The sequence below is a fragment of the Euprymna scolopes genome, chromosome 39, assembly GCF_053919585.1.
Source record: "Euprymna scolopes isolate OS-2025 chromosome 39, ASM5391958v1, whole genome shotgun sequence".
NCBI classification, from domain to species: domain Eukaryota; kingdom Metazoa; phylum Mollusca; class Cephalopoda; order Sepiida; family Sepiolidae; genus Euprymna; species Euprymna scolopes.
The window spans coordinates 29,997,631-30,024,418 of record NC_136520.1 but is presented as its reverse complement, the minus strand read 5'-3'; the positions used below and the strand labels follow the sequence as shown (position 1 = coordinate 30,024,418).

The 26,788-nt window shown below is 28.1% G+C and overlaps 1 protein-coding gene across 50 annotated transcripts in view; it reads right to left on the bottom strand.

Moving 5' to 3' along the window:
- Window positions 1-26,788, bottom strand: part of LOC145263687 (SWI/SNF-related matrix-associated actin-dependent regulator of chromatin subfamily D member 1-like) — a 273,700-nt gene that overhangs the window by 29,180 nt on the left and 217,732 nt on the right. For all 50 annotated transcript variants that reach the window (XM_080120590.1, XM_080120583.1, XM_080120574.1 and 47 more), the window contains 8 exons: window positions 26,235-26,277; window positions 20,124-20,246; window positions 18,399-18,461; window positions 13,955-14,014; window positions 12,582-12,701; window positions 11,584-11,685; window positions 9,305-9,466; window positions 6,069-6,166 (listed from right to left, as the gene is read on the bottom strand). In XM_080120590.1, the coding sequence (XP_079976716.1) occupies window positions 6,069-6,166; window positions 9,305-9,466; window positions 11,584-11,685; window positions 12,582-12,701; window positions 13,955-14,014; window positions 18,399-18,461; window positions 20,124-20,246; window positions 26,235-26,277 (771 nt within the window). The remainder of the gene's footprint in view (window positions 1-6,068; window positions 6,167-9,304; window positions 9,467-11,583; window positions 11,686-12,581; window positions 12,702-13,954; window positions 14,015-18,398; window positions 18,462-20,123; window positions 20,247-26,234; window positions 26,278-26,788) is intronic.

Here is a 26,788-nt window from a genome sequence, read left to right as displayed (position 1 = left end):
CGTTGCCTAGTTGGGAAGAATCGATCCCCAAGATCACTCGTCCTGAAGGCCTGACAGAATTGTAGGCTAACAGAAAATGTCAGACTTTTAAACAAGGAAAATAAGTGTATATAAATAAAGTGTAAATAAACACATTATGTATCAGTGTATGAAAATAATTCTTTTTTTAAATATATGTTTCTTTAGCTAATGCAATAATCAACATTCTTTAGCTAATCCAATAATCAACATGCAGTTTAAGTAAAAACAACAAAAACAAGATGGCCTTTATTTTTACTCCAAAGCTCAGTTGGATGTACGCTTTTCTGTAATACAATGTCATAAAAATAATTAGAAAATATGAAAATACTTAAATAGGAAGAAATTCAATAGACATAAATAAAATCATTTTTATATCTGCTGATATTTTGATCAAGTTTGGTAACAATTGGTCAAACGATGTGGATCCTTGACTGTACACAAACAAATAGTTACAAATTTGATAGAATAGATAATTTCCTTGTTGAAGATAATACATGTAAGATTTTACATTTAATTGATATAGTAATTCATAGATTAAAAAAAAAATATATAATTTGTGGTAAATTGGTGAACTATCACCCTGGTTACCTTCCCCAATAAATAAGTTCCAATTTTTTTAGGTGATTATATGTGAATACTCTGAAAATTTGGTCAGAAAGAAGAAAAAAGAAAAAAAACCCAAAAAACAAACAATTATTTTAGGATTCAGAGTGGAGGATTAGTTTTGTAAATAAATTTAACATTAGATGATCCCCCATTTTCGGTTAATTCTAGGATTTGAGGGCAGTTAATCATTTTTTTTTTTTTTTTTGCTATAAAAGATAAATTCAGTGTTTTGTGGAGGGAGAAGGTTACTTTTTTAAGGCGATTATGTATACTTTTGCCATCTTGCCACCCAGACTTAGTTAATTGTAACAAATTTGTTAACTACTCTGAAAGTTAAAATATGATATCATCTATATGTTAAATTGATCCCTCACTCTAAATTTTAAAATAACTTTTCGTTTTAAATTTTCTTCTTTCTGTCAAGTTTTTGGACTTTTCACATGTAATCATCTGAAACAAAATAAAATCTTTCTTTTTTTTTTTAATTGAGGGGAATAGTAGCTGAGGGAGTTAATTTACATATTTACCATATCTTTTTTTTCTTTTTGCAGAAGATTTCGGAGAAATATTGACTGAGATTATTTTATGGTAAACTTAAATAGCAAATTGGGCCTCCACTCTAAAAATCGAATAAGTCAGTTTAAAGAAATACAAATTTGTAATCTGAAAATTGGTGCTTCATCACTAGAATTGTTGCTTTAGATAAAGAATTTGTGAATCTGACACAAGCCAATCAGAATTAGTATTTCAGACATTCATGCATCGACAAGAAAAAAAAAAAAAGAGGTGTAAATCACAAAACAAAAAACAACATAGAATGGTGTTGATCGTAAATTAAACAAATTTTCCCCTTCCACCAAAAAGAACACAATCCAATCATAAATGCACAATGTGCAATAGCAGCAGCAGCAGCAAAAGCAGCGAGCCGCCCATTTTTTTCTTTTTTTTTTTTTAGCAAATGGCAACCATTTCAATACAAAAATTAGGAACATTTTGACAAAAAGACAAATGACAAGCGATGAACATGGTTTTAGAAATGACAATTTATTTCTGGTAGGAATTCAAGACGTGAAAATTAAGCACATAATTTTTATGGGCTCATTTTTTTTTGCTCATGTTAAACAGGTTATTTCTAACAATTCTTTGAATTTTGCATTTTCAAGAATGGATCAACCAGTCAGTCTGACAACCTCGACCAACCAGGTCAGAATTTGACACCTCAGATTAACCAGGTCAGAGTCCGACACCCCGGATCAACCAGGCCAGAGTCCGACACCCCGGATCAACCAGGCCAGAGTCCGACACCCCGGATCAACCAGGCCAGAGTCCGACACCCCGGATCAACCAGGCCAGAGTCCGACACCCCGGATCAACCAGGCCAGAGTCCGACACCCCGGATCAACCAGGCCAGAGTCCGACACCCCGGATCAACCAGGCCAGAGTCCGACACCCAGGATCAACCAGGCCAGAGTCCGACACCCCGGATCAACCAGGCCAGAGTCCGACACCCCGGATCAACCAGGCCAGAGTCCGACACCCCGGATCAACCAGGCCAGAGTCCGACACCCCGGATCAACCAGGCCAGAGTCCGACACCCCGGATCAACCAGGCCAGAGTCCGACACCCCGGATCAACCAGGCCAGAGTCCGACATCCCGGATCAACCAGGCCAGAGTCCGACATCCCGGATCAACCAGGCCAGAGTCCGACATCCCGGATCAACCAGGCCAGAGTCCGACATCCCGGATCAACCAGGCCAGAGTCCGACATCCCGGATCAACCAGGCCAGAGTCCGACATCCCGGATCAACCAGGCCAGAGTCCTACATCCCGGATCAACCAGGCCAGAGTCCGACATCCCGGATCAACCAGGCCAGAGTCCGACATCCCGGATCAACCAGGCCAGAGTCTCACCTCCTGGATTAATCAGCCAGAGTCTAACACCTTCTAATTAACTAGCTCAAATCTCACATCATGGATTAACTTGCTAAAGTTTGGTACTTAAAATTAACTTACTCAAATTTGCCTTCCCAAATTCACTAGGTCATATTTTCCATTCTATCACATTTCTAATATATATCGTACTTGTATATGAAAAGTTTGAATGCAAAATGCAACAAATCAAATATGAAGAAACGTTAATACTTAACAAATATTTCAAATCTAAAATTTCACTGCAAAACTTATTTTAATTGACCAAGCAAATAATACATTAATTTGATTAAATGATTTGGAGTGTGTTAGGGTGATCATATAAAATACCTTTCATAGTTATACATTTAACAATTTTAAAAATCAGATTTATCATTTTTGCATTCAAATTATATATATATATATATATATATATATATATATATACTAGCATGGAGACCCGACATTGTCTGGGATTGAATGAGGATTAATGAATATGTCACCTTCCCAGATTTTTATTGTCATCAAAATATTTGAAATCGCCGTAGAAAACCTATAGTTGATTTAATTAGAACATTTTTATATAATGGCTTGAATTAAAGTTGACGATACAAAAGTCAAGTACCATGCTTCAATTGTACTCTAACCGAAATATTCATTTTGAGCGCACCCCTGTCATATCAAAGAACCTACTGTTGATTTTATATGTCGGGCCTTTCGGCTTCTGTGGAAATAAAACTTGTCAAGTGATTTGGTTATGTTAGGCTGTATAAAATGTTCATTTTGGTCAAAATCGCTTGTTCTTTCTTTCATTGGATTATTTCGATTATCCATTATCAATACTTATCAAAAACATTCCAATACAAAAGCTAAGAATACTGCCAGGCACATAAAGTACATTTGTGTGAATTTCAAAAAAACCGGTCCAGCTGTTTAGAAGTCCATAGGGAATGAATTTACATACACAGACAAAGTTCCTTTTAGATAATAGTATATATATATATATATATATATATATATATATATATATATATATATTTTTCCTTTTTTCTTTCTTGATGATCACATTTAAAACTACCAAAATGTAAATATTTATTTATATGAATAAACAAGAAAGATTTTGTTTCATGTTCACAACACACTTATGAATGAAATGTTTATATGTATTATTTGGATGCTTCAGATTACTGTTCTCATCTTGAGAGTTATTTTCATGTTTCGGTTGATGTAACCTCCGACCTTCTTCAGGTGTATCTTGTCAAACATGGGAAGCTTTCTATCAAAACATTGCGAAAATAGCACACAAGATGAGAACAGAAGTCCGTAGAATGTAAATAATACAAACAATCACTCATCATCTCAAAAATTCACAAATTAAATGTTTATTATTTTAATTTTTCAAGTATTTTAAATGTTTATTATTTTAATTTTTCAAGTATTTTAAATGTTTATTATTTTAATTTTTCGAGTATTTTAAATGTTTATTATTTTAATTTTTCGAGTATTTTAAATGTTTATTATTTTAATTTTTCAAGTATTTTAAATGTTTATTATTTTAATTTTTCAAGTATTTTAAATGTTTATTATTTTAATTTTTCAAGTATTTTAAATGTTTATTATTTTAATTTTTCAAGTATTTTAAATGTTTATTATTTTAATTTTTCAAGTATTTTAAATGTTTATTATTTTAATTTTTCAAGTATTTTAAATGTTTATTATTTTAATTTTTCAAGTATTTTAAATGTTTATTATTTTAATTTTTCAAGTATTTTAAATGTTTATTATTTTAATTTTTCAAGTATTTTAAATGTTTATTATTTTAATTTTTCAAGTATTTTAAATGTTTATTATTTTAATTTTTCAAGTATTTTAAATGTTTATTATTTTAATTTTTCAAGTATTTTAAATGTTTATTATTTTAATTTTTCAAGTATTTTAAATGTTTATTATTTTAATTTTTCAAGTATTTTAAATGTTTATTATTTTAATTTTTCAACTATTTTAAATGTTTATTATCTAAATTTTTCAAGTATTTTAAATGTTTATTATTTTAATTTTTCAACTATTTTGACTGTTTATTATCTTAATTTTTCAAGTATTTTAAATGTTTATTATTTTAATTTTTCAAGTATTTTAAATGTTTATTATTTTAATTTTTCAAGTATTTTAAATGTTTATTATTTTAATTTTTCAACTATTTTAAATGTTTATTATTTTAATTTTTCAAGTATTTAAAATGTTTATTATTTTAATTTTTCAAGTATTTTAAATGTTTATTATTTTAATTTTTCGAGTATTTTAAATGTTTATTATTTTAATTTTTCGAGTATTTTAAATGTTTATTATTTTAATTTTTCGAGTATTTTAAATGTTTATTATTTTAATTTTTCGAGTATTTTAAATGTTTATTATTTTAATTTTTCGAGTATTTTAAATGTTTATTATTTTAATTTTTCAAGTATTTTAAATGTTTATTATTTTAATTTTTCAAGTATTTTAAATGTTTATTATTTTAATTTTTCAAGTATTTTAAATGTTTATTATTTTAATTTTTCAAGTATTTTAAATGTTTATTATTTTAATTGTTCAGGTATTTTAAATGTTTATTATTTCAATTTTTCAAGTATTTTAAATGTTTATTATTTCAATTTTTCAAGTATTTTAAATGTTTATTATTTTAATTTTTCAAGTATTATAAATGTTTATTATTTCAATTTTTCAACTATTTTAAATGTTTATTATTTTAATTTTTCAACTATTTTAAATGTTTATTATTTTAATTTTTCAACTATTTTAAATGTTTATTATTTTAATTTTTCAACTATTTTAAATGTTTATTATTTTAATTTTTCAAGTATTTTAAATGTTTATTATTTCAATTTTTCAAGTATTTTAAATGCTTATTATTTCAATTTTTCAAGTATTTTAAATGTTTATTATTTTAATTTTTCAAGTATTTTAAATGTTTATTTTAATTTTTCAAGTATTTTAAATGTTTATTATTTCAATTTTTCAAGTATTTTAAATGTTTATTATTTCAATTTTTCAAGTATTTTAAATAGTGAACTTCATGAAATGATAACAACTTAGCAAAGCCAGCTAGAAAATACAAGTTGCAAGAAAATTATATCTTATTTTGAGAGTGCGTGAAAGACCAATAAAACAACTGGCTCGAGTGTGTACAAAGTGACTTGACTGCTTGCAATATGACTGGTATCCACACAGTCGATTAGACTACATGGAAAGTAAGCGTTAAATATTGATTGGTGTTGCCCACCTCAGAATCTTAAATTCCAAAATCGGATGATTCTAATAGCATATATAAACATAAAAATTTGACACACCATTTTGCAATCGTGTTTATTCTAAAAGAATGGTTTGCTTGCATTTGTCTAATTTGTTAAAAGTTCCACAAGGCGACATTAAACCGAATTAGTAAATTTTTAAATCCCAAACAAAAGGCACAGCACAGAAATGGAAGGGGAGGAGTTACAAAAATAAAAAAATAAATGAAATCGAAAGAAAGACTTACACAATGATATGGTTAATAACGATGGGATCTGGCGCCATTAAGAGTGGGTGAAGTTTGGATGGAATCTCAGCAAACTTCATACGCTTGCATTCAAAGATCTTGAAGAAAATAAAAATAAAAACAAAAAGATTTGAAAAATAAGGATGTGTGATTTTTTTTCTAAAATATTTTTAACATCTGAATTATTAAAATAACTACATACGATGATTTTTTAAAAAAATATTTTTAACATCTGAATTATTAAAATAACTACATATGATTTTTTTTTTTTCTAAAATATTTTTAACATCTGAATTATTAAAATAACTACATATGAGGATCTTTTTAAAAAAATATATTTTAACATCTGAATTATTAAAATAACTACATATGATTTTTTTTAAATATTTTAACATCTGAATTATTAAAATAACTACATATGATGATTTTTTTTAAAAATATTTTTAACATCTGAATTATTAAAATAACTACATATGATGATTTTTTAAAAAATATTTTTAACATCTGAATTATTAAAATAACTACATATGATTTTTTTTTCTAAAATATTTTTAACATCTGAATTATTAAAATAACTATGTTTTATGATGATTTTTTTAAAAATATTTTTAACATCTGAATTATAATAACTACATATGATTTTTTTTCTAAAATATTTTTAACATCCGAATTATTAAAATAACTACATATGATTTTTTTTTCTAAAATATTTTTAACATCTGAATTATTAAAATAACTACGTTTTATGATGATTTTTTAAAAAATATTTTTAACATCTGAATTATTAAAATAACTACAAATGATTTTTTTTTCTAAAATATTTTTAACATCTGAATTATTAAAATAACTACATATGATGATTTTTTCTAAAATATTTTTAACATCTGAATTATTAAAATAACTACATATGATTTTTTTTCTAAAATATTTTTAACATCTGAATTATTAAAATAACTACATATGATGATTTTTAAAAAAAAATATTTTTAACATCTGAATTATTAAAATAACTACATATGTTTTTTTTTTCTAAAATATTTTTAACATCTGAATTATTAAAATAACTACATACGATGATTTTTTAAAAAAATATTTTTAACATCTGAATTATTAAAATAACTACATATGAGGATTTTTTAAAAAATATATTTTAACATCTGAATTATTAAAATAACTACATATGATTTTTTTTTTAATATTTTTAACATCTGAATTATTAAAATAACTCCCTATGATGATTCTTTTAAAAAATATTTTTAACATCTGAATTATTAAAATAACTACATATGATTTTTTTTTCTAAAATATTTTTAACATCTGAAGTATTAAATTAACTACATATGATGATTTTTTAAAAAAAAATATTTTTAACATCTGAATTATTAAAATAACTACATATGATGATTTTTTAAAAAAAATATTTTTAACATCTGAATTATTAAAATAACTACATATGATGATTTTTAAAAAAAAAATATTTTTAACATCTGAATTATTAAAATAACTACATATGATTTTTTTCTAAAATATTTTTAACATCTGAATTATTTAAATAACTATGTTTTATGATTTTTAAAAAAAATATTTTTAACATCTGAATTATTAAAATAACTACATATGATTTTTTTTTCTAAAATATTTTTAACATCTGAATTATTTAAATTACGTTTTATGATGATTTTTTTTAAAAATATTTTTAACATCTGAATTATTAAAATAATTACATATGATTTTTTTTTCTAAAATATTTTTAACATCTGAATTATTAAAATAACTACGTTTTATGATGATTTTTTAAAAAAATATTTTTAACATCTGAAGTATTAAAATAACTACGTTTTATGATGATTTATTTTTTAAAAAATATTTTTAACATCTGAATTATTAAAATAACTACGTTTTATGATGATTTTTTTTTTTTTAAATATTTTTAACATCTGAATTATTATAATAACTACGTATGAGGATTTAAAAAAAAAAATTTTTAACATCTGAATTATTAAAATAACTACGTTTTATGATGATTTATTTTTTAAAAAATTTTGAACATCTGAATTATTAAAATAACTACGTTTTATGATGATTTATTTAAAAAAAATATTTTTAACATCTGAATTATTAAAATAACTACGTTTTATCATGATTTTTTTTTTAAAAATATTTTTAACATCTGAATTATTAAAATAACTACGTATGAGGATTTTGTTTAAAAAAATATTTTTAACATCTGAATTATTAAAATAACTACGTTTTATGATGATTTATCTTTAAAAATATTTTTAACATCTGAATTATTAAAATAACTACGTTTTATGATGATTTATTTTTTAAAAAATTTTTAACATCTGAATTATTAAAATAACTACGTTTTATGATGATTTATTTTGCTGTTAACACTTATGCTTACATGGGTAATATTAAACCAAAAGAATATCCGTCCTAGGACATGTAAAATTCCTCAAACAAAACAATTTTGCATCACTTTTACGCTACATTACAAAGATTTTTAAAAAATCTATAAATAAATAAAAAAATACTTATATCAAAAATAGTTATTTCAATTTCAATCAAAATCCATGTGGTCGAAACAATCAAGTGTTAACTGTTCTACACTTATCCTGATGGAATGTTAACTATGCTGCGCTTTCAAGTAACGATTTCAGGGATTAAATTTGATACACTACTGTCAAAACTCACTACCCTAAAACTCGACAATCTGCTGTCAAAAACACAAGATTAACAAATTATTATTATTAGCTTTTTGGTACTTGTACAGTTTAATTAAAAATGAAAATATTGAAAAAAATGTTATATTGTACGCATCCGTTTTGGAGTAAAGATCTCCGAAAAAAAAATTTCATTTAATTTGATCGACTAGTTTTTATTTTACAGCAGAAAAACACGTTTTTATGAGAGCACGTTGAAGTCAGCCATTATGAAATTTGTTGAACATGCACGGGGAGATAACTCCAGTTAAAGCGCCGACACTCCCTCCCTATCTTTATTACTAGCTTTTCTTCCTAAAAATCGAACCTTTTGCTTGGTATCATAACAAAATTTTTTTTCGCTGTAAAATAAAAACTACTTGATGAAATTAAGTGAAAATTTTTTTTCGGAGAACTTCCGTTCCATAATGAATACGTACAATATAACCTTTTTTCGATATTTTCATTTTTTAATGTTTTGATTAAACTGTACAAGTACCAGTTTTTTTTGTTTTTTTTTTTTTTACAAACCTGTTCCAAGTATCTATCGCAATTAATGTACTCTCGTTCGTGAGGATCCTGAAGTTTGTGTGTCTTGATATACTGCCACAGGGCATTAATGATGACGGGACGAGTTTGTGTATGCATACCAAGTAATCTGGCCAATCTTTGATCCAACTTGAATTGCATCGGCTGAAATAAAGTTAGAGAAACAAAGTTCAATTAAAATTAACGGTGAAATATGTTATTTTTAGTTTTATAATTTTTTCCTTCATAATAATTGATCAATCAAGCTTTAAATTTTTTTCATAATAATTGTTAAAAGAAAAAAGCAGTTTTTCTTTGCTATTTTTATATCAAACATAAATTTTTAGCATTATTTTTCTCAGTTTTAAGATCACTTTTAATCAGTCTTTAATTTCACGATTAAAATCATTTTTTTTTCTTATTTTCTAATTAATAATAACCAACAAGCCACACTTTCTTTCCATAAACTAGATAATATTGTATTTTCCCCAATTTTTTATTGCATAAATCAAGTTGATAAAGACTTTCATTAGAATATGGTAGCCCTTCAAAGGGCCATTTTAGTAACCCTTTGAGGGGGGGGGATGCAACATGTTGGAATGTCACAACCATCATCTACGGAAATCCACGTCTTAATAGTTATAATTAATTTTCAAGAAGGAAGATAACTTTTTTGTAAACCATAACGGGCCACCGTATCTTGAAAAAACTGTAATACGCAGATACAATTATCACTTATAATTTTCACACCCTGTTTTTTGTTTTCATTTTTTTTGGTATTGATTCTTTAAAGCATTCTTTATGTACTGGTACATGGAAAGTTTACACATTCTAAAATTTAATTTTTTTTTTATTTTTAAACATTTAAAAGTATGCCTATTTTAGTGTTTTCATAAAAAAATACATTTTATATCCCCCATCTGAAAGATAATAATTATTGATAACATATTCAATGAATCTCACACTTCAAAACGCAAAAGATAAAAAAAAAAAATTGAACACATTCAAATTTCGGATTTCAATCTTCAATATCGAAGGTACCCTGTGAAATTTTTTTTTTGTTTTTTTTTTTGTTTTTCTACATTCATTCACTCTCTTAACACAAAATGGGTGTGTGCTTAGTGGATCACTTGGACTTTAAGGGGTCGAACAAGGGACAAATAAGGAAGGGGGAGGGACATGAAGTCCCCAAAAATATATTTATACAACGAATATGAATAAAAAAAGTTACACACATATAAAGTGCAGTCTTTACTTACTAATTATATAAAATTTTATATTGATTAGATAATTACCTGATTTTTGGTAGATTTTTAAAGACAGACTGTTATGAAAATCAAAAACACTCCATAAACTTGGCAGTCACTATATATATATATATATATATATATATATATATATATATATATATATATATATATATATATATAAAATAAAAATTACAATTAAATTTACCAAAATGATCCAAGATGGTAAAATTAAAGTATATTATAAATATTAAAGAATTAATATTTATAAAATTATCTCAGCCAGATGTAAAAGCTTGATAAAACCAAATAGGAAATAGAGCTTATAATATGAGTAAACAGTTAATAAAATATGTTAAAAAACACTTTGAAATGAGTTAAAAACATATTTAATTTGAGTGTTTCCTTTTCAGATTAAATATGTTTTTAACTCATTTCAAAGTGTTTTTTAACATATTTTATTAACTGTTTGCTCATATATATATATATATATACACACTAACTAGATTAGATATTTGGTATTAGTTCAAAACAAATCATTTTTGTTTAAAAATCAATTTCTAATGATTTTTGCTAATTAAACAATACATAAATATATTTATCAGTTACTTACTTTCTCATGTAACTACTAAGTATTGCATTTTTTCCACAAAATATCAAATATTTTTCTTTGTACTTACTATAAAGTGATAGAATTTTAAGATAGAAACTGACATACCAAGATACTGTAAAAATACTGAAGGAGAAAATATAAAGTTGTCTGTATTAATAAAATGATACAATAACATCACGTCTGTGTCTTTTCCCTTGTGATTACAAAAATTGAATTCATATTTTTTTTTTTTTTTTACTATGAACGGAATATTTATCAGAATGAAAAATCCAATAGCATAAAGCAAAATTTAAAAATTTTATTCAATAAAAATTTTTAATTTTTAAATTAAATCTGCCATAATATATTTTGGTTTCTACATGAACGAATCAGCCATTTTGATCTTTTATTATTAGTTGAAAAAAAAAAAAAAAGAAGGTTACCTGATAATCTAACATTAAGAGTACAGTACATTTAACATTGTTATCTCCCGGCCTTTTGACTTGAAATCCGTCTGTCTCCTGAGTGTTTGGTGTACGGTGCCACTGAAAGAAAAAAAAAAAAAAAACACATTAAAAACAGAAAATCATGTATAAAACAAGCAAAAATGTTTGTGTGGGACATTTTTTCTTTCCAATTTTCTTATTTTGTTTTTTCAGGGGTGGGGCATCCAATAGGATGCCAAACATTCACCCACCTACAATTTCCAAGACTCCAAGAGATCTTTTTAAAATTCTAACTGTCCTTTAAGTACAATTGGTTGTATGTCTCTTGCACTTGGTCCACTGTATATTCGCCACACACTTTTTGAAATTCTTTCCCATAAGCCCGGTTGCTTAAGATTCCAGTTTCTTTTCATGTTGCATGTAAGAGCTTGGTATTAAACTTCGCCCTTTCAGTGCTATTTAAGCCAGCATCACTAACAAATCTGACTTCAACTATGTTTGCTACTTTCGCCCTCATGCCCCATATCACTATGGTAGGTTTGGCAGCTCCAGTTTTAGGTTAGTAGCTGTAGGAATTACATAGTCATGTTGGATGGTGTATGACTTACTTCCAACTGTTCTTTCTGACATATGTTCCCAGGACTTGCTGCTACGCTGGATAATTAATTTTTTACAGATGGTCCGGTGGAAATATTTACACACGCCATTGTATCATATTGTTAGCCATCCCCAAGCAGATCCTTACAACTGGATGTCATGGGGCTCAGACTCTCTACCTTTGTGTAGCAGAATCTCCACTTGTCATTGCTTTTTTATTTATTTATTTATTTTTTTTAATTATTTCTTATTTTGTTCTAGCTGGAGAATCCTACCTGATACCAGACATTCATCTGCTACATTTTTTTTTTTTTTTTTTTAAATTTCTTGTAATTTTGTTTTTTGCTGGAAATGACACATGAGAGGACTAAAGATGGAAAGGTTCTCAGTTTCCTTACCTCCACCAGATGGTTGTCAGGACCATACAATTCTTTGTCAAGCTCAATAACAAGACTTTTGAAGAAAGAAGAGAATTTCCGCTTTACTTTGTTACAGTCACTAAGTTTAGAACTGGCAGCCTGAAAAGAAAAAAATATAAAAAATAACACTCTTTTTTTTAAATCAGAAATTTGAAGAGGGTTAACTCTACACCCCCCCCTCCCCCCCAAAAAAAGAGGAGGTTAACTCTACATTTCCAAGGTTTCAGATTTTTTGTTCTAATTGAAAGCAAAATTTTTGGAAAAAAATTATGAAGTAAATAAAATTATCAAGAAAAATGCTAGGGGAGTTTATTTCCTTTACATTGTTTTTAAGATTAAGATTATAGTATAAAAAAAAAAAAAAAAAAAAATTAAGTGTTATTTTATTTTTGTCCTTTGTTTATTCTAAAACACTGAAATTTATTATCGCTTAAAGTAATTGACTTAGCTAAATGAATTTTATGATGTTCGTATTTGCAATTTGTCCTCTGCTGCAATTTGATTGCATCCTTTCGCTGTTGATATAAACTGCCAGAAAATGCTGACAAAAAGTAGGTGTTAGTATGGGTCACCAGTACAAAAAATAGTGATGCTTGTAAACTTATATAAAAAAAAAATTTCTTTGATATCAAAATATATAAAAATTGAAAAGGGCACCCCCTCTTCTCCATACAAAACAATAGATGCTTATTTATATTGGCACTTATGGAATTGAATTAAAATGAAGAAAAACTTTTATTACTGAGAACCTATTTGTTAGCGAATGAAGACAGTATTTTCCGAAAAATCACAGAAATTTTTTTTTTTTTTTTTTTTAAATTTTAGAAAAACACATCTGCAGTTTTTATCAATTAGTGAAGGTTGTAGCCATTTTAATATTCTTCAAATTTTGTTTTTAACTTTTATAAAATGACCCTTCTAAAAAATGTTTTTATAATTTGAACATTTTATTTTCTGAAAATAAATAAATAAAAAGAAAATACATATTATATTAATAAATTATTGTTTGGTTTTAAATCTTACATTTCAGTTGAAAAATTGAAATGAAAGTCGATTTTTTTCCCCCCCTTCCGTCGAAAGCAAAATTTGTTTTTTTTTTAATAAAAAAAATACTTGATCAAATTACGTGATTTTTGGAATACTTCATCTTCTTTCTGTGTCTGGTATGTACATTATACAGACTTTTCTGTATTTTCTTTACTTAATTGTCACCAATCTGAATATGCACCAAAAAAATAAGCCCATTTAAAAATTTTTTAGAAAGCATGCAAAGATGTGAGAATTATGCAAGAAAATATAAGTATTTTTACATAAAGTATTATTCTCTATAAAAAAAGGATTGGCCCACTTACATCATCTAGAAGACGGCCTTCTACACGAAGTTCCCAAGATGATACAGATTCTTCACCATCCTGAAAACAAAAAAAAAAATCAAGTAAAATGCCGACAATTTAAAAAGGGTGCAATGGGTAAAGGGTCAGAGATACCAAGGAAATACATGCGTGCTTATGAAGAAAAAAAAGACAATATTGATGAGATTAGCTCTAATCTTAAAACATACATTTTTTTTTTTCTTTTATGATCAAAATTTTGCATGTTTTTTTTTGTTTTTTTTATCCTCATAAAAATAATAATTCAAATCAATGGAAATTTAAAATTCTTAAGTACAGAGTGACCCCTACCACATTACAATGAAATTTAAATGAATAAATGCAAAAGTTGTTTGTATCAATAATACAATATTTTGAAATAGTGTCTATATATATATATATATATATATATATATATATATATATATATATATATATAATATAAAGCTGAACGTCTGTGTGTGTGTTTGGTCACAAATAGGCTCCTATATTGTTGACTATTATAGAAAACTGATCACATATAATGATAGAAGATTATCGAGACACAGGAATGGGTATGTTTGATCTGGCATAATGATAATTCATTAAAATTGTGGGGTCTGCGTATGCACCTGGTCTACAAAGTATGGAAATAAAAAATTACAAAATTAAAAAAAAAAAAAAACGTTTACAAGTGTTTTTGATATAGATAATAATACTTCGGTAAGTATGCTTTAACTTAAATAGGGATGGTATAATAAAATTGTGGGGTCTGCGTTTAACGCCTGGCCTCTATAGAATGGAAATAGGCACAAACTTTAATAAAGACTATTCATATCTATCTGCGTAAGTATACTTTGATAATTATGTTTCAGTTTGAAGAAATATGGTAATATAGTATAATAAAATTATGGGGTGTTCGTTCGCACCTGAACTCCATAGAATGGAAATATGTCACAAAGTTTAACAAGGTTTTTTTTAATATAGATCCACAGAATATTGTGATAAGTGTTTCAGTGTGAACAGGTATGGTATAATAAATTATGGAGTTTATCTATTTTATTTTTACTTTCATATTTTTTTTGGTTTTGATACCCCCAAATAAATTTACAATTTACAAATTCGAAGCTATCTCTTTACAACCCTTCCTTTTCATAATCTATCATACTTTCATAAATCAGAATCCATTTTCTGTAGGCTGTTTTTGAACCCAGTTAACGACGGGTACTTTTGCTAGTATGTATATATAGACGAGTGCCATACATTGTTATTACATATGTGTTTATGGGGGCAAAAAAATAAAACTGAAATTAAACAAAGAACAAGTGAATTTATTGGAAGCCTGGAAAAATCATGGACTACAATAGAAAAATGTGAGCATGAAAAGTAATATGGTTAAGCTTAAACATGGAAAAGTAAAGGACTAGTTGTTAAAACTGGAAAAGAAAAGAACAAGATATTCTAGTAAAAAATATAATAAATTTATAACTTAAAATATTGCAGCATTAAGAATTTTTTTTTTTTAATTCAATTTATAACATTATATAATCAATTCTTAATGCTGCAATATTTTAAGTTATAAATTTATTATTTTTTTTACTAGAATATTTTTTCCTGTTCTTTTCCAGTTTTAACAACTAGTTGTTTACTTTTCCATGTTTAAGCTTAACCATATTACTTTTCATGCTCGCATTTTTCTATTGTAAGATATATATATATATATATATATATATATATATATATATATATATATATATAATTTAAAGGAGATTAGAACAATAGTCTAAAGAGCTGAGTGTATTTTAATGTAACAGTGAAATTACTAGTTTAATTAAAATACAGGAAATAGAAAGTGCTCGTTGTAATTTAGATATATAATAAGCTCGATAGTTAAATGTCCTAGAGCTAATTCAATATTAAGTAATGTGATTTATAATTTAAAAATTAAATTTTAATTAAATTAAAAATCCGTTTCATAAGAAGGAACAACAACAAAATCAATTATCTGTACGATCGTTTCGGAAAACAATGCTTTTTATTGTGGTATACATCAAGTTATGTAGAATAATTATATATAGTTTTTTGGTAAGCAAGGTCTCCTCATCAGCAAATTTTGGGTTTTTTTTATTGAATTTAAAAGACACCATAAATAAACCTAGCATTAAAAGTAAGGCAGATGAATCTGAAAAATTGAAATAAAAGGTCTGGATTTAAAATTTATAAGAAAATTAATATGGGTTAGAGATAGAAATAAGTAGAGAAAAATATATATTTTTGAATTTACATAATAAATAAATTTGCTTTAAAAATATATAGAGATATTTACCTTTTAATTTTTCGTTTTTGGAAATCAGGAACTGTGGTTAAAATAGTCATTTAGATGTTTGCTATAGCTTTTTATCTTATTGAATGATGAATTTTAAAAGGGGGGGGACGCTCGTGCAATAAATTGTTTCCGTTAGCGTATTTTTGATTTAAAGACGCTACGGTTTATATATAGAGAATATTATTATTACCTATTTTAAGGGGAGATAATTGTCATGTTTTCTTTACTTTATTTATTATTTATTTGACGGGTGTAAGGGAGATAATTAGTCTAACTTAATTTATTAAAAAAAAAAAATAATAATAATAATTGTAATCTATTTTTACTAATAAGTAATTTTTAATGATTTAAGGTGGTTTATATTTATTAAATTTAAACCAACGTTTATGACTACATGTCATAAGCTCCTGTCTTGAATTTAATAGTTTGGTTGTACTTTTTATATCTTCATATTTTAAAATTTTTAGGGTCTCTTTTGTACATAGTGAACAAAATTTATCTCCTGGTTTATATGATTTGCAAGTCTCAATTATTTGCCATTTTAAGTTGAAAGAAATATTGCTGTTTTTTAGTTTCCAAATATAGTTGGATAGAGTAGTTTGGTTTGACAGAGAGTTATTTTTAAAAGAATGTTTGTGCGTTGAAATTCTATGTTTTATTAGGCCAGATGTGGAACCAAAATATATTACCTCTTGCTTATTGTGATTATTTTCCGTTAGGTCTGTTATTGGATTATTATATGGTGGGTTGATTAGTAATTGATCGGTAGATTGGTTTAAGTTGGTGTTATTATTTAATCCGGTAGTTGAGTTATGGCTGTTAATAGGTTCATGTAGATTTGGAGTTTTTGATACTGTGCAGCTATAGATAACATTTTTAATTTTACATGAGCCTTGTAGGGGACATTTATTTTTTCTTCTACAGTTACAGTCCGATGTATTTTTTATAGTTGTATTTTGTAGTTTATTAATTTTCTTATTATTAGAGCTAATTATTTTCTGATGAAGGTTAGGCATAGTAGACTAAGAGACTTTAATTGTGTTCTTATTGAAAATTTATTATATCTATGGGGGGCTTTAAAGTTCTTATCTAATATTTTAAAAAATTCTCTGGCTATGTTTGTTTCTAGGTTTTTGGAATATGGGGGGTTGAACCATAGGATCTCCTTGTGTCTATTCTTACGTTTACGGGTTTTGGTTTGCTGTTTATTTGTATTATTGTCTAATATTTGTGGTTTGGTTTTATCTTTTTTTGTCTCTTGGTTATTTTTCTTAACTCGTATACGGGAAGACATTGCCATATTATATGTTATTACGCTCTTAATAGGTTTATTTTCAATGCAGTTTATGTTTCTATCATTTTTATTTATGAATTTAATTTGTGAATTATATCCAGAGTTTTTAAGGGCCTCATTATAATATTTTTCATTTTTGGTAAATATGGATTTAGTAGAAGACAGTCTAGAAATTCTTAAATATATATATATATAGAAAGAGAGAGAGAGAGAGAGATACATGCAGATAAAAACACAACTTCTTTTCATTTATCACTTGTTTATATATTACCATCAAAACGAGTTACTCTTATTGAAATCAATAATAAACCATACAAATAATCCAAAGATACTTATTTGAATGCCTATTTTGCACAACTCTTTATTATACAATTTAGAATGCTTGGTGTAATTCATTTACACTTTTATTGTTCTCTCTCTCTCTCTCTCTATATATATATATATATATATATATATATATATATATATATATATACACACACACACACTAGTTTTGTTGATGTTAACAGTAATGAAATTGATTCAACAATAAAAAGAATTATAAAAACCTAACAGTCTTATTTCTAAGATAAATGAATTTGTATTAAAAATGTTCAAAAGGAAATGAGGGTTACTGCTCTCCTCCTCTCATTCCTTTTTCTTTCCCTCTCAGTTCATCTTCCACTCTCTCTTTAGCAACACCAAATTTTCTTTTATATTGTTTTTAAGAGACACATCTTCATATCTTAGGCAAACAGATTTCTTCTTTCTTTTCATTTCTACATAAATTTGCAAAAGGCTCAAGAGTTCATAAAGAGAGGTACAATAAAATAAAAATAAAAAATTACCTCCCCATCTGGTTTTCCAGGAGAAAAAGTATTTGATATGAAGATTCTCAATTTTCTTTTTTGCTGAAGAAAAACAAAAACAAAAAAAGAAACAATGACTTTATGCATATTTATCAAAATAACTTAAAGGAAAAACTAAAAAATTGTTAAAATAAATTTTTAAAAATAAGCTTTAATATATTATTAACAAGCTGGCATACTTATTCCTGGTGTGCCTTGTGTAGTTTTTGACTTTTCAAAATTAACTGCTCCACCCTATAATTTTGCGTTGGTCAGAATATGGGCTTTTAGGCCATATTCTGACAAACACAATATTGAAAAAAAAAAAATGATTATAAGCTTTGTGTGTGTCTTGTGTAGTTCCTGACCTTTAAGTGAAGACATATAAGCAGACAACTGCCTTAATAACCCTAATATATTTGACAACTTAGTTTTAAGATATGGATTGTATAGCAATCAAGGCCATTCCTATAACAGGCCAAGTGATCGTGTAACCAACAACTATTACTAATTATGAGTGGACTTCACAATTTACCCATAACGTTTTATAATTGAAGCATGGTTACTTTTTACAAGCATCTTTACTGAAACCAATGCAAATTTTCTTAAATAATTATTATAGCAATTAAAAACCAGGAGAATTAACCCTGGGAGATTAGTCTGATGTTTTATGCATTTTACATACCAAATAAGAAAAATTACAATAAGCTAATTGATAAATTTTACAATTATTGACAAATTCCTATAAACAAAGAGATAGAATAAACAAATGCATAAAAAAATGGTATTTCTTGAATAAACAATACTGTCAATATGTAAAGTAAGTGTTAAAAAATCATAATATGAAACTTTTACTTAATATATAAAACATAACTCAAAAATTTGATTTGAGAAATAAAAGCAATGATATTAATTTAATATTTTTTTTATTAATTAATGCCAAAAAATAGTTCTCAATAATTTTTTTTTTATTAATTAATGCCAAAAAATTGTTCTCAATAAATTTTTTTTATTAATTAATGCCAAAAAATAGTTCTCAATAATTTTTTTTTTATTAATTAATGCCAAAAAATAGTTCTCAATAAATTTATTTTTATTAATTAATGCCAAAAAATAGTTCTCAATTTTTTTTTTATTAATCAATGGCAAAAAATAGTTCTCAATAATTTTTTTTTTTATTAATCAATGGCAAAAAATAGTTCTCAATAATTTTTTTTTTTTTATTAATTAATGCCAAAAAATAGTTCTCAATTTTTTTTTTATTAATCAATGCCAAAAAATAGTTCTCAATAATTTTTTTTTTTTATTAACCAAAAAATAGTTCTCAATAAAAGTCTATTTTAACGTTTTACAGTATCTTCACAAGCTTATAATGCAAATTTATTATATAATACAGAATGTAAATTTGATGGGTTAGAATTAAATTTTCTGGGTGCAATGAGAGTGAAATAGCAGTTATAAGGATTTCTAATAGAAATAGTTTTCAAAGGTTCATTTTAACTTTTTACAGTATACTCATGTGCTTATAATTCAAATTTATGATATAATAGATAATTTAAATTTGATGGGTTAGGATTCTATTTAAGAATTACATTTCCTTGGAGCAGCTTAGCAGTTGAAAAGATTTTTGCTGATTGGAAATCTTGTCTTCAGTAAACGAACCCAAATGTTACATCCCTCGGCCTGTTATAGGGATGGCCTTGATATAAAGTTCTTTCTTCTTACCTTCATTGGCCTCTTTAAGGCTTCTTGGATGTCAAGACGTTTCCTCATTATAGTGGCATCCAGTTTCCGTTCGAATGCAAGTAAATCCATGTAAGCCTGTGATTCTGGCACAAGGTCTCGAACCTGCAAAGGAATTAGTTGACTTTCTTCAACATGCGAGATGACAGAATTCCTTTACAGTTGGCATTCTTCATTCAAAATTTTGCTCACATATGGTTTAAACAACCTATCATTTTTATCCATACCTCCAGAAAAGTTATCCCAGTATAATAATACTCCAACAAGCACCTATTATTTTACTCATGCTGAGTTAATCAACGTTTGCTTTCGTAAGGCTTTTTTTCTATATTTTAATCACACAAACTATATGTTAAAATATTCATCAGTTTGGAGATGTCATGTTCAAAAAAGGGCTATTTAAAGTGCTTTAATTAGCCATAATTTGCAAATAACTTACCAAATAACCAACTTCTAAGTTTCTATCATTTTCACCCTCTCTTTATATTGTTTGACCTTCCCTCCATTCTTATTCTATATAGCATATACCACTCTTTCTTCTGTTACATTCTCTCTTTTCATTTCATATTTAACGAGTAGATCTCTTAGTATATAACATAGTTAGTTGAGAATAACAAGAAATAGAAAAACTGCTGAGGTCAGCTATGGTCAACTACAATTAACCGAGTTGAAAATGACTTGGGCTGTGGTTAATACATCAAAAACAGATATGACATTACACAACTCAAAGAGATAAGATAGTAGAAAAAGCAAGTGTCTGTTTAGAAACATACAAGATGTTTACATATATAATGACATAAGCTGGCAAGATATAACCAATTAGGGATTTGAATCCTTCTCTGCTACCACTACCATAGGTCAGTGATTTGGAACAAAGATCACGTCAAATAAATGACTTCCTGTCTTCCATCAATTTTGTTCCAAGTTAATCCTTTTGAAGGTATAAGTTAGAAGCTTTAATCACAGGACGGCATTCCCCTGCCAACTGACTTTGCTTCCTCAACTGTTCTACATCTATTAACAAAGACATTTTCATCCATTCTTTCAATGAGTTCTTACCAACGAAGTCTTCTGTTATGCACAAATCTTCCTATACGGTTCAAATTTAATCTTCCTGAGGTCATCAGATCTAAGCCAGTCTTTAAGACTTGCATTACACATTCATTGTATGTGTTTTTAATAAATAAATATTTCTTCTAAATGGATAAATGAGATTTTTTTTTTGGGGGGGGGGGTTAAAAAAAAAATGTTTTGGTAGGTAAGTATGAGGATCGAACCCGAACCCTTGAGGCAAAGTTGGAAATTAAAGTGTGAAAAAAAAAAAGAGTGCAATGATTTTAACCATTGGGCCACGGCGAGATGCTAACGGAAAGACGTTTGAATTTATTTAATTACTTGGATTTGGCAGGTGCACGTTTTAATGACTTAATGAGGTCAACTTTTGACTGCGGGGTAGCATTTCATTTAGTGCGGGAATGCTTTTTTTTTTTTTTTTCCCCCAAGACGTTGGGGGTAGGGGGAAACATTATAGGAAAAGGCCTAACCTACATGCGGCGAGCGAAAACTGTTGAATATTTATCTTCCCGAAGTCGAGCAAATTAAATAGACAGGCGAGGTCCGTTGTTAAATCTGAGATATTACGATTTTACATGTGATATAAAAAGTTTTAAAAAGTTGTGAACCGACTGACCGCTTCTCTGAAAAAATCCTTTCTTGGACATACACAAAAAGCGAACATACATTTTCGCTTTTATATATATATAGATTAAATCATGGCTTAATCCTATTTAAATTAATAATACAGGGTGGAACGATAAAAGTGTCGTTCTAAAGAAAACAACACTACAGCTTTATTTTAAAACTTTGAAAAAATCAAGTCAGGTAACTTGATTATGTAGTAGAGCTGACATCTACTCAATGTAGCCACCTTCAGCCTCAATCACTGCCTCGATACGGGTCTGGAACTCAGAGCATACCTTTTCCACAAGCACCAGCAGGAGCTCGGCGAGTACTGGGCAGATGGTTGTGATCAGGCTGGCTTTGATGCTGCAGAGGTTGTGTTGGTGATGTTCTTGATGTATGATGAAACTAAGTAGTCCAGTGGGTTCAGATTGGGGGAGGTGGTCAGTGAGACCAGGGTTTAAAATCGTAGCACTCCCTCTGAAACCAAGCCTGGATATCTTTGGACTTGTGGGCCAGTGCCAAGTCCTGCTGCTACATCCATAGTCTGCCAGGAGCACCTTTGCACCAGAGGATCACCACACTCTTCAGCACATCCAGTTACACTTTGGCATTTACTTTCATGCTGACTTTGAAGATGTGAGATGGCATGATGTGGCCCTCATTTGAAACCACACCAAAGACCATAACCATAGTTGAAAATTTTGTTTGCATCACCCTGTTATTCGTGGCAATCCAGTAATGCATTATGAGGGTACTGGCAATGGTCCTGTTGTCATAACTTGGATTGGTAGAGAGCATGAGTTGTACAGCAGTGCATCTCCAATCTCCCTTGTTGAATATTGTGTCACTTTCAGACATGATAGAAGGCTCCTATCACTTTTGGAATTTGTAAACAACTAGCCAACTAGTAGATAGTCTGCAACAAAAAAATAAAACCAGTTTTCATCAAATGGAAATGGAATCATGTTGTCTTTTTAATAGCAACAATTTTATCATTTCATCCTGTACAATATAATATTTTGAAATACTCAATATATAGTACAGACCAAAGATTAAGACTAAATGTCTAACTTGCTTAATTATTTTTTAAACAGTTCATAATAAATTAATGTTTAGTTCATTTGTAATTTTATTATCAGATCAATTTATACAATGAGAATAATAGAAAGAGTTTCTGATGAGATAGAAAGATGAAAAAGGAACCAAGTTTGTTCACAACAAGTATAATTTCAAATATTTCAACTTTTTTTCGTTCTGAAATAGAAAAAAGTCATACTTTTCAAAACAGATATTGTAGTGGTATTATATTTTCAAAATATTGTTCTGGTATTTTATTTTTAAACTATTGTATGAGTATTTTATTTTCTTCAATTTCTCATCCAGAAGAAGTCTTACAATAAAGACGAAATGTTGATGAACATATAACTTGGTTTACTCCTTTTCCATCTTTCTCTTTCTCTCTCTCTCTCTCTATATATATATATAGTTTTGACAATATTAACAGTAATTAAAGTGAATTATATATATAAAAAAAAAAGATAAATTGCTAAAAACATTTCTTATATTGCTTGCTGGAAAGAAAGATACAAAGACAAGGTCTAAGCAAATAAAGGGACGGAGAGGGTGGCTGTCTCACTCTCTCATATTAGCATTAGTGATGGGACGATTCCAATACAATTACCGATTCTGTATTAATTTTCCAATTCCGATACAATAACCGATTCTTTAGAAATGTCTACATATTTAACTATAAAAGTTTTATTTTGTCCCGATTATCGTAAAAACACGTATTAAATTTCCTTATATTTTCTCAAACATAAAATCACACTTGTGAGGGGGTTGTTTTACTGGAAGTTTAAATCAATAAATATTTATTATTACTACAAGCAGTGGAAGATGTTTCTTAAACCAAAATCAAATAAAAATAGATAATTTAAGGAATTGGTATTGGCATCGGAAAATAGGCTCACATTTTACCAATTCCGGTATCGATTCCGATCCCCCATTCCGATAATCGTCCCAATACTAATTAACATGCTACATTTTTTAACGCTTTTTAAATTTAATGACTGTTTTGATCTCGTATACAAAATGTTTCACATTTGTGTTTAAATGTTTTTTTCTCCAGCATTTAGGGAGACTGACTTAATTTTCAATTGTTACCATTCGTTTCTAAATTATAAGTACCTCCCCTCACATACTATCACTTAGGCGAATTGCTTTCATTAGGTTATGATCTAAAAAAAATAATTTTTTATAAAAAGAAATTTAGGTAAACAGAAGGCAAAATAATGCAAAGATGTACAGTGAACCGTTTACACCTGCCAAATTCACTTTGTCTAGATCAAACACACGGACATATAGCAAGCTGTGTGCAGTAGCACATACACGCACAGAGTAGGGCACGTGCAAACATGACATCACTAATTGATACATGTGCATTTCCTGTGACCTCTGACATAGCCTTCTGTTTCCTTCTCTTCTCCCTCTCTCGGCATCAAGCAGTGCACACGCAAAAATTTGTGTGCTCTGTAAACATGCATCATCGTGTCAGGTAAGGATTGCAATTTTTTATGTATAAACATTGTTACCTGTAAGATGCTTACACGCAGAGCTAACACAGTATGAACAATCGAATACTGTTATAATCAAGCTATATATTGCTTGTGTAAAATATGAACTATAATCTCTATTTGTACACGCTTCCACAGAGGTCAACACGTACAAGCTACAATCACACATCTTTACGTGACTACCAAATTATTGCACCAATGTATGAACTCACCCCTTTGTTTTGTTTTAAATAATGTAGTTTTATATATATATACTCGTATAATGGTTTTCCTTATTACTAAGTGGTGAACATGCTTTATATGCCCTCAAAACAGATGTAACTGATAGACTAAAGCTGAAGCAACGTAAGATATAATAGTGGAACCAGCTATGCAGTTTCACTTTTATTGATTCAATTCATGTGTATATGTATATGCAGCATCCTGCAGTCTTGATAGACTATGGATATGCACTTTAAGGGTGCCTACACGTGGAAATTTTGTGGCAAAAGTTGAGCAATCTCCAACCACACCTCTCCTGATTTGGCGTTGTTAAATACCAATGGCAAGTGGAGGTTCAGGACAACCGGAAACAATGCCGGCATAAGCGGAGAGCACATACAGCACCTAGAATTCTCAAATGGTTATCCATCTAGTACTAGCCAGGCTCAGCGTTGCTTAACTTTGGTGATCTGATGAGTGATGATGTATGTCAATGTGATCATGCCGGTTGTATATGTATAACCTTTTTATACAATATTTTACATGTTTGTATTATTTTGATTAATCGGACAATTATTCTAATCTTGGGTGTTATTGGCACAACGTTTCGGTCGCTGCACCCCGTGACCGTCTACAGGTGTTGAATACAGGTTTTCTTTTCTCTACTAAGGCAAAGAGGGGTTAGCTCTGCATTGCAAGAATTTGAACTGTGGGTTTGAGGGTGGATCCATAGCTCATAAAAGAAAGTTCAATCTTCAAGCTTTCCTATGACTCAATTTTTCGGGGTATCTATGTAATTATTAATATTAGTGAAAAAAATGTTTTACAAAACAGAGGATCGATACCCACACACATATATATATATATATATATATATATATATATTTTTTTTTTTAACACAATGCAAGGGAGACAACTCCAAGAGAAGAAGGGTTTTTTTTTTTTGTGAAATTACTTCCCTTGGGCTGGGCATGTGTTTTGTTATTTCTTCTTTTTCTCCTGTGAATTTGTAATTAAGGGGATCCAAATGCGATTAAGTTCTATGCTAGGACGATTAATGATGTTATTTTCTACCATATGTGCTACCTCTTTAAGTTTTCTGATCCGCCATCTTTCTTCTGTATCCAGTATTTTGACATCATCCCACATTGGGGAATGGTTACTCTCCACGCTCCACACATTCTTGTGCCAATCACACCCAAGATGAGAATGATTGTCCGATTAATCAAGATAATACAAACATTCACGTCTCGTCTCAAAAATCCAGAATTGCAATATTTTACATGCAGGATCTTCTTACTTGCATCAGGCCGTCAAGTGGCATGACAAAGATGCTATATTTTGGGATGTCTTCCCTTTAAAATTACCAAAATGTTAATGTTTATTTATTTATATGAATAAATACAAAAGATTTTGGTCTTGTGCTTACAAAAAAAACTTAGAAATAAAATGTTTACTATTTAAAACTTCTGTTTCAAATATTTCAAGTGACAAACTTTACCAAACAATAGGAAGCTGGCAAAGTCAGTGAAAAATAATTATGAATCAAAGAGGAACATTGTTAGCAAATTCCACGGAAAAGTGATGATCGTACAGCAGCAAGTTCATTAAATAAAGAATTTATTCAAAGACTTACCTTTTGAGGGAGGATTTTATCGGCAATTTTCTTTTTCTTTTTTCTGTAAAAATTAAACGCAATATTAATATGCAGAATGTTGCACACGAATACAAACAGGCAAAAAGGAAAAAATAAACAAACTACTGATGTCTATCTTATATATATATCTCTTCTTATATATAACTAGCCAAAGTATAGATTTATGTCAGGTCAACTTTTCTTGAATTTTATCGCCAAGATTAGAAGTTAAAAATGTCTAGTTTCCATCCATTTTTTTTAATAAAAGAAAAGCTTCTTGTTTAGAATAATAAAAAATGAACAAATATATTGTTAAATAGTTTAACAAATGTATCCGATGCTTCCGTTCAGTCTCGAAAGACAAAGGATACCCTATGTAGGGGCAGCTGCGCATTTAATTGTGAGGCAAGGGTTGCGCAATCTCCAGCCACACCTCTCCTGAATCGGCACTAAGTCCAGTGGTAAAGAAAAGTCCAGGACGACTGGAAACAATGCCGAGATAAGCGGAGAGCACATACAGCACCTGGAAGTTCCAAATAGTCACCTATTTAGTA